The 9984-nt window shown below is 40.5% G+C and overlaps 1 protein-coding gene across 1 annotated transcript; it reads left to right on the forward strand.

Moving 5' to 3' along the window:
* Positions 1–572: 572 nt before the first annotated feature.
* LOC311485384 (ras association domain-containing protein 7-like) lies at positions 573–9652 on the forward strand. Its single transcript, XM_084540748.1, has 5 exons — positions 573–648; positions 4656–4777; positions 5137–5784; positions 5881–6143; positions 8545–9652. Exons 2-5 carry the CDS (start codon positions 4675–4677, stop codon positions 8701–8703), a joined length of 1173 nt encoding a protein of 390 aa, XP_084396874.1. The 5' UTR covers positions 573–648; positions 4656–4674; the 3' UTR covers positions 8704–9652.
* The last annotated feature ends 332 nt before the right edge of the window (positions 9653–9984 follow it).

Raw genomic sequence — 9984 nt, forward strand, 5'->3', positions numbered from 1 at the left:
ATTCCTCTTACATTTTCAAACTGTCATGTAACATCATCAGTTTGTATCATAAGATTCCACATGTACACTTTAGTCAGATATGTGTATCTATGACAGATGTATGTTTATCTTGCTGTTCTCTTCTCTTCTCTCTTTGCTGTTCTCTTCTCTCTTTCTTCTGTCTGTACCCGGCTGGCCTTAGGCAGATGGGTCCCTCCATATGAGCTGGGTTCTGCTCGAGGTTTCTTCCTGTTAAAAGGGAGTTTTTCCTTGCCACCGTTGCCTTCAGGCTTGCTCTGGGGGTTTCAGGCCGGGTTTTTGTAAAGCGTCTTGAGACGATTTGTATTGTTATTGACGCTATATAAATAAAATTGAATTGAATTGAATTGAAAAGTGGAAGTAAATGCATGTCCCTTAATTGTATTTCAGTGAATGTGCTTAATTATCTCCCAGAGTGACATCATACAATATTTCCTGCAGCACAGCCAGAAGAGCTGCATTCCACAGCGTCACTCCTCCCTCTCCCCCTCCTCCTCCTCCTCCTCACCCTCCTCCTGGCTGTAGGTGAGTGTTTGGGTCACACACGCTGAGCCGTCCACCGGCCTGGACTCACGACAGAGAGAATTAAGAGTGAGCGTCAATGAAACCGAGAGAAGTCTGAGCCAAGAGGTGAGTGTGCTTAAATTCCTGCCAGAGCTCTAACAACCCTTCACTGTGGTTATTTGTTTCATTACTTTCTGTAATACAGAGTCAGTCATCTTATTGTATTAACTGTAAGTGAAGTCATTTGAATGAAACTGTATTTCATATAATGTCAGTAATGGTTCTTGTCTTAACAGTCGGAATACGGAATACACTGTATTTTGCTCACTTTAAGTCAATATGCAAACACTGGTGCAGTGATTATCTAGCAAAAACAAAATGAATTTAAAAATAAACATTAACATTTTGCATAAAATCAGTCAGGATTGTTTCTGAAGTTGTAAAAGAAATAAGCTCTATATGTGTGAGTTATTTGCTCTAAACATTAATTGCTCTAGTTTTTCTGTAACTTTTCAGATGAAACTCAGATTCTTGACACAACAAATGATGAGCACTGTCACCATTCTCTGATCTTATGTATGCACTGTGGATGGTATCCATGTGAGGAAGTACTTTCAGTAATGGTTGTCTCTAAAGCATTGGGAACCAATAAGCTCCTATTGATTATTTTCTGACTGATGCTGACACTGAAACTGATGTTGAGCAGTGGAATCCAGTAAACAGAGAGTGGAGGTATGTGTGGGCGGAGCCTGAGTCTTCCAGGAATGTCAGCGTGTTGTGCCACATTCCTGCCTAAGCAAACCTGAGTGTCTACTCCAGCAAACACATGAAAACACTTCACACTCAAACACCTGTTTCAGAATGGAAACCTGCTCGCTATGCTAAGCTAATCAGTCTGGGTTTTTAATGTTTGATGGTAACACAGCCCTTTTTGTAGACTGAACATGTTTTTTGTTTCCCCTCTTTAAAATCATAAAACAACTAGACTAAATCTACTCTCTGAGTAACAGACATGTGACAGCCAACAGCATGTCAGGAGTTTGTCAAACTGCATTTAAATGAATAAAAAGGAACAGCAGGCACTGCTGCTTGTTCACTATCAAAGGAAATATATTTCTGGTGGGATTTAACCTACTACCAACGTGTGTGGAGCAGGTAGAGAAATATAAAAAGGTAAAGACCCCCATCAGATGACCCGGTTGAAGGCCACAAGCTGAAAAGCATTGGTCTAATAAAGTTGTTCCATGCACTACAAGTACCTCTGGAGTCTTAACCTTTCCACAGACTGTCCCCTGCCAATAACGTATCTACAGTGAAGCATGGTGGTGGCAGCATCACGCTATGGAACTAGTTAGAACTAAGGGAAGGATGAGTGCAGCCAAATACAGAGCTGCCCTTAAGAAAACCCCCATGCACAGCAGAGAGCCTAGAGGATGTTTTAACCTTATTATGTTACTTGATGCAGATTACTAGAAGAAATGCAGACAGTGGGTAGATTGCTGAATGAACTGATACATGGATGGAATAATTGGCCAATAAAAATATTATTTTAGGTGTAAATGAAAGGATCATATATGATTTTTAAACAGGAATGTCTTCAAATTTGTGTCCAGTACTGCCACTAAAAATATGTCCAACAGGACGTCTTCGGAACTTTTATATTAACTTTAACTATTATAATGCCAACACACGAAGAAATGTTCCTTTATGCTTCCAGGAATTTGCACCTACCATGCACTATTAAACTATTTGTAAATCTGTAGAGTATTTTAAGACGGATTACATTTCAGATGTGTCATTTGCTGCGTAGTGTGTAAAACTAACCATGCCTGCAGCTTTGAGGAAACGAAATATCCGCTAATCGTAAGTATTCAATATTATTCAACTGAAACTGAAAGACAAACCTTCAAGGAGAATGATTAGATTACTGAAACAAATCTTTTATTTACTGTGAATAGTCTCCATTTAAGTCTGTGAAGATTTTCAGAGATCCAGGTCACAGTATATCCAAAAAACAAAACAAAACAAAACAAACTACAAGTTGAAACATGCTGGACTTCCTTGAAGACGTTTCATCCAAGTGGCTTTTCTCAGTCCTAATGTGGGAAGTTTAGGTTTTTATTAGGAACATCTGTGGGTGGTGCACACTTGAAAGTCATATCACTAGGGTCAGTTAACGACCAGATTCACCAGCAATTAGAAGGAGATGAGCCACTTGGGCACAGTTTTGCCAGATCAGATTAATGTCCTAATTGGGCAGTTTTAATTATATTTTGAGAGGATCAACAAAATTTGGGGTACTTTTGGTGTTTTTTCTAATTACTTTTTGACACCAAACTTCGCTACACTACAGTCTGTCTCCCCATGACGAGCAGTGTCTGGTACAGTTGTTTGTTGCTGCCTTTTCTTCAAGAGTAGATAAGCTCCATCTGCCCATCAGTGGACTGCACGACGTCTTCAAATGTCTACATAAAAGCTGGATGTGAGTCTACAGCAGTTGGCTGCGGTGGTTTGTTTTATATGCCAGACTACACTAGAGTACCCAATCTGGGTTAATCTTGTGTATTAAACTAAATATCAATCTTATATTTTGGGCAGTTCTGTGAACATTTTTGAACAGATTGTGGGTAGGAAATCATCTGGCAGCACTGCTCGGATAAGTTCTATAAGTTCCATAGCCTGGAGAACTTTTTGAAAAATGAAACCACTCATTTCAAATGTTGAGTCAATGAACTCAGGTACTTCCTGCCTTTTGTCTTTAGGCACAAACACAGTTTCAGGTGAAAACTGGTCTCTCCAGATCATCTCTCCTGCTTCTGAATGTTAATTAGCAGAGGAAGGACAAACCCTGAGAGTAAAGACACGTGAAACATAGCTCCCCATTTCAGACTGGCTTTTGTTTGTCCTAGTCCTAGTTTCATCCTAGATGATGGATTCTTGTTTGCTGTTGCGAAACCTCCAGAGTATGTGAGGAAGTTCTTCAACGTGACTATCAGGTTTTGGTTCATCCATCTAGAAGTTGACATGTGAGACGAGTTTCCAATGTCACGTTGCTTCAGCTTTGATGCTTCAGCCAGGAAATAGATGACATTCATGTGTAGAAACAGCAGGGTGAGAACGTTGCTGTGTTCCCATGAGACAAACAACTTTATGTCTTTCTGTTGATTTCATAACTTTGTGTAACCAGCAACCAGATCTGATTTCTATACATACACCTATCAGCCATAACATTATGACCACTGACAGGAGAAGTGAATAACATTGACCATTTTGTGACAGTTCAATGTTCTGCTGGGAAACTTCTGGACCTGGCATTCATTGGTGTGGATGTTACTTAGACATGTAGCACCCACCTAGACCAGACCAGGCACCCCCACCCCATAGCAATGACACTTAACCCTAACCCTAACCCTTTTTCTCTTAATAAGGTACGATAAATCTGACTCTAGTCACGTGATACTCAAATTACAACACCTGATATGTTTTGAAAGAGCAGCTGAAGCACAGAGGGAACTATGGCAAAGTTATAACACGTCATCCAAAAACATTCAAAGCTCAGCGACCTGTCATACGATATTTACAGCATTTCATTTTTTCAGAAAGAAGGACTCTTTTCTTAAAACCTCTTATTTCAAGGCAGTCATAATTTACCCATGGTGCACGGAGGTAAAGGCAGCCCGGCCACATTCCACCACTTACTGTAATCAGATTTTAAGTTTTACGAAATGTTATCTTTCTACATCCTCATACTGCATGCCTCTAGTGCATGTGCTCCTTTTCCATGCATTTGAAGCCGTTGCTACTTAGCCTCTTTAAAGTAGATCTACCTGTCTCTCAGTTCTGTATGTAATATATATGAAGCTGGTGCAATAATAAACCAATTAAATACATGCTGATGTAAAGAATAACACACTGAATGGGTTCGTTTCGGTCATGAAACTCTTTACATTTGATATTTTAACAATATTTTGCTGATTGTGTCGTGCATTTGTAACTTATTGTAACCTTAAATCATTTATCCAGGATTCTCCACGTCTACGTACATCACACACAAACAACCTTGTGTTTCCTCATTGGTTAACAGCTTGAGAAACGAGAGCAGTCCACTGATGTGTCCGTCTCCCTCCCTGCAGGTGGTGCAGAGCGTGGGCCATGGAGCTGAAGGTGTGGGTGGAGGGCGTGGTCAGAGTGGTGTGTGGCCTGTCACTGAACACGTCCTGTCAGGACGTGGTCATTGCTCTTGCACAATCAATCGGTACGTCTGTTATCCTTCATGTCTGCATGTTTTATTCAGTAATAAACATTTTGAGACCAAAAAATGTGGATTTCTGTTCTTCTGACTTTATTTTTTAGACACTGGCTTCAATTACTGATGTAGGTTTTGTAAGCACACTCATGGTCCGAGTGCTTGATTTCAACTGTACACACAAATAGATCATCTCAAGCTTTTTAATTAATTCACATTTGGTGCCACCATTTGCTAAATGTCAAACAGTTTTTCCTGCACCCCTTTCTAAATGAAATAACATTGGCGTATGTCAGCACTCTTCTGAAGTTCCTGTTCTGCTGTTTACTGGTTGTAAAATATTAACGCTTCACGTCTATTTTGTGCAGGTCAGACAGGTCGATACGTTCTCATCTTGAAGCTTCGAGGGAACGAGAGACACTTGGTTGCCGATGACTGTCCTCTGCAGCATCTGGCTCAGCTGGGACAGATGGCAGCTGAGGTGCAGTTCATTCTGCGGAGGACCGGTCCCAGCCTCAGTGAGGGCCAAGACACACCGAGCAGTAAGAGACGTCTTCCCCTGCTAATACCGTCAGAACCAGAGCCCATCAAGCACATGGTGCCACAAAAGGCTCTGACCTTCAATCTGGGTCCTTTAACAATATCCAGGAGGACTAAACCAAACAGGGTCTGGTCTCCGTCGCCCAGAGCCTCGCCCGAAACACGGGCTTCTCCTGTTTCTTTCCTTGAGCTTCCTCCCAGCTCTCTTTCCTCGTACCCCTACAAAGAGGACGTGTTTAGGCAGATTCTGCAGCAACAGAGGAGACTAGAGGATCTGGATATTCAGCTCCAAGCTCTGGAGAGAGAGACAGAGTCATGGGAGGAGAAGATCTCATCTGCTGTGGTTCCCAGTCAGAGTCTAAACCTCGCGGAGCAACTGGAAGAACTGGAGCAGCAGATGAGGCAGAACGAGGCGGAGCTGAGGCTCGGAGAGCGGTGGGAAGAACAGTCCCAGGCCGAGATGGAAAGAGAACGAGGTACGTGATCAAATCTGTTAACATTTTCAAAATTTTGGGGGGTGTTTTAATATCTGGTGTCTCTAAAACAAGAACTCTTAACACTGGTATTAACAGACATGCACAGACGTCTGCACCAGATACACTCGTCCATGGATGAACAAAGTTATGAGATGAGGGAACTTCAAAGCCGCTCTGCACATCTGGAACAGGACCTGGAGCTCAGTGCCCAAAGACTGAGCCCTCAACCAGGGACTCCGTTACCAGAGGAGGCGCTGAGGTCCCTGAATCAGGAGCTTCTCAACCGCCTGCAGCTGGGAGAAGAACTGGATGCAACACTGTCAGAGACACAGAGGGAGCTACAGTCTGCAGAGAAAAGGGTAAAGGTATAACTCCATCATCCTATATTCCTTCTAGGGCCTCGGTCACACCAGAATCTATAACAGACACATTTCAGACTGTGACTTTGTTTAAAGAACAGTTCAGCTTCAACAACTTTGGTCAAGTTTATCTCTAACATTTAGTCCACTACACTCTCTACAATTCATTATTTTGCAGGAAGTATTTGTAAAAATAAAGTCCCAGAGTATCCTCGTGTTATGGAACTCAATTAAAGTTCATTAGGTTGAATGTACACAGTTCATTTCACATGTATATTCACATGTAGTTGGTATATTTTGACAAATTAACCTTAGCATTTAAAACAACTAATCCTCCCATTATATTTGGTTTGGATGATCAAATAACACTTTTAAAGGAATTATTGTTGATCTCAGATCATGACCTGCACAATGTCCCATGCTCATAAAACAGGAGGCGACAGACTTGACTGTAATGTCATCAAATATTTGTAGTTTCAACGTAAAAGACCTGTTTTATGATTTGATATTTCTGCCTTTTAGTAAAATTGAGATATAACAATTGTGGCCACGCCCAGAGGCTCAAAAAAGTATATAAAAAATAATTTAATTTCTTACAAAACCTGTAGTTTTCTGTTGAATTTTAGTAATTCTGTATAAGAACAGAATCTTTGCACAAGTTTACTAAACTCTAGTGTACCTCCAGTCACAAGCTCATTATCTGCTGCTGCTATAAATGTTTAACTTTAGAAACATCTCATAGATAAAATATAGTTTGATTATTTGGGAGAGAACTATAGTTTTTATTCCTGTGCACTGGTGACAGGTATTATGTTTTCCAGTCGTGTGTCCGTTTAGCCTTTTCTTGTGAACATGATATCTCTTGAATTTGGGTCAAATGCTCATTTGAAGTCAAGGAGGAGGTCTCAACAAATCATGAGGATATCAGTAATCATGACAGACTTTCACACAGATGTCTAGTAAAATGATCTAAGTGGTCAAAGTTCAGCTTTATTGTGACATAATGTTCTGTCATTACATTACATGAGTGGGCGTAAACTACAACTTGACTGAGTATGTCTATGAAGGTTCTCAGTCACCCAGGTCATGATATATCCAAAAACTGGACTTGTAGAGTTCAAAAAACTCTACAAGTCCAGTTGCCTTTTTGAAATTTTTTTTTTTTTTTTTGGATATGACTTGACTGAGGCATAAAACTGTAGGGCAGTCATGTCTCTCCATCTAGAGCAGTGGTTCCCAACCTGGGGTACGCATACCCCCAGGGGTACGCAGAGTGACGTAAGGGGGTACGCGAAAGAGTTGATTCTGAACTCAGCCTGATTACATTTTGAAACTGAAAAAACGGATAACGGGTTGTTTTTTCATAGGGCTGGGCGATTAATTGAATTTCGATTTTGATTTCGATTTTGGCTTCCCTCGATCATGAAAATATGATATTCGTAATAAAACGATCATTCTGCCGCACGCCGTGTCTTGTGTGGTAAATGCAGCGAACCCTTCCATCTCCACCTGTGCGCTCCGCTCCGCTCCGTCCCAACCGGAAAAAATAAGTGTAGAAGAAGACGATAGAAGATGGCAGAAAGGCAGCCTTTGGTCGGAAAGAAAGGTAAAGTGAATTCTGTGGCGTGGAAACACTTCGGTTTCGAGGAGTCTGACTCGGAACAAACGAAGATATTGTGCAAGATATGTCACGCTAATAAGGTTGACGACCGTCCCTTGAAAAACGGAATCGTCCCGTATTTACAAACAAAACTAGTGTCCCGTATTGAGCTGTCACGGGACGCACTTTGTCCCGTATTACCGTGAAAATAAAAAATACTGTGTAAAATGTCAATGGATTTACGGAATAACCAGGCGATTTATATAAACATTTACGGTAAATTTATTCCCAGGCCGTCTCCTGCTCTGTGACCAATGAACTGACAGAGAAGATCCCGCTCACCTCATTGGTCGAGGTACTGTTGATTGCGAATCTTGTATTAAAAATAAATTGTTGAAAAAAAATTCTCCATGCTGGCCCTGCCAAAGTCTGGGATACTGTTTATTTTTTATTTTTACATATTATTTAATTAACTTTATTAATATATTTTTCTCGTATTTATTTGTATTTTGCAGTTCTTATTAAAAGAAATACCAGAGTTAAAAGTTCAATAAATGATGTTCTCAAATCAATGAATAATCATCTTTAAAAACCGGATTATGATTTTTGCCACAGTCTGCTAAGTGCGTGAGAGTAGGGGGTACATGGCTGGAGGTCAAATGTCTGAAGGGGTACGGGGATGTGAAAAGGTTGGGAACCACTGATCTAGAGGACATAGAGCATCTGTGGGGGACTAGTTTCAGAGTTTTCAGTAGTTTTATGCAAAATTAAAAGAATAATTCTCCCATCTGTGTCTTCCAGGACAGATGGGAGATGCTGGAGGATCTGAACAAGGAGCTGAGACAGTGTAACCTGCAGCAGTTCATCCAGCAGACTGGATCTGGAGCTCCATACACAGACCAGACGGACTCCCTGACCATCAATGAGGTTTACCTCAGCAACGCTGGTATCATGGAGTAATCAGTCAAGACGCTGTCCCTGCACGAAATTCTCCCCTGCAGCGTCCATTTTTACGAGTCCAGTATCACAAATGAAGAAGATTTAATTGTCAGTGAAAAGAGTTTCATCCTCACAGATCATATGAAAAAATAAATGCAGCAGAAAAGACAGAAACTGTATTTAATGTGACCTTACTCCACGTGGTCACATGAATGTCATGGAGTAAAACAGACAATATTCACTTTTGAAGAAGTTCAAATGAAAAGAAAATGCAGGAGCACTACTACTGCAGGACATGGACTGGAAGAAGAACATGTTCTCAGAAACCTTTAACATCTGTCCATACACTGCTGTATATGTGTCTGATCAGCCAGACAGTGTGATCTATCTGTCACTTTAATTCTGTATTGCAATTCATATTTTATATTTGTTATTTTTATATCTAAACACAATGCATGTACAGTTCTTACACTCTGAATTAAAGCTCTTGTGAAGCAGCTGCTCGTCTTTGCTTCACAAGATGACACCAAACCTTCATTTTAGTTTGTGTGGTGGAAATTTCCTGTTGGAAATAAAGAAATCAGATCACTCTGGTCTTGTTATGTGTTTAATCCAACATCTGATGATGGGCTCACAGCACAGACGAAGTGGCAAATGAGTAAAGAATTCACAGTGAAGATCTGTTTTCTACTTCTTATCTACGAGGGGGTCACTAGGGTTTCAGCTGAACATAGGCCCCGAAAGAACAGAACATATGACACATTTACCTCAGTAGACTTTAAAGTAGTTTAAAGCAGCTTCTAAACCATGTGACTTATGTGAACAGTTTCCATTACACTTGAGACTCTTGATACTTTTTCTGTAACTGTTTAAATGTCAGAGACCTTTGCTTTTACAGGTGGACAGATTTTAATGGATTACGCTCTCTACATATCATCCTCCTGGTTACTGTTCATTTAACCTGTTAAGCCCCAGCCATATTTTAAGAAAAACGCCTAAAAATACATACCCAAAGTAAATGAAGAATTGTGACACAATTATATGGTTCATACGCATTTCCTTCTAGTCTGGGAACATCTGGACCTCAGGGAATGTATTCCCAGTGTCAGAAATGTTGTGTCTGTTACTATACTTGAGTAAATTGGAATAAATGAAAGGAGAAATGTGAAATTTCTATCGTCGCCTATTTTTTCCCCTATTTGTAAGAGGATAACACTATGCTAACAATAATCCCATGCACATAGATGCCACTGATCACCTTCAGCAATTTATTGACTACAAATGTAACAAATCTGATGTAAG

Source organism: Chelon labrosus, assembly GCF_963514085.1.
Source record: "Chelon labrosus genome assembly, chromosome: 3".
In the NCBI taxonomy this organism is placed as follows: Eukaryota; Metazoa; Chordata; class Actinopteri; order Mugiliformes; family Mugilidae; genus Chelon; species Chelon labrosus.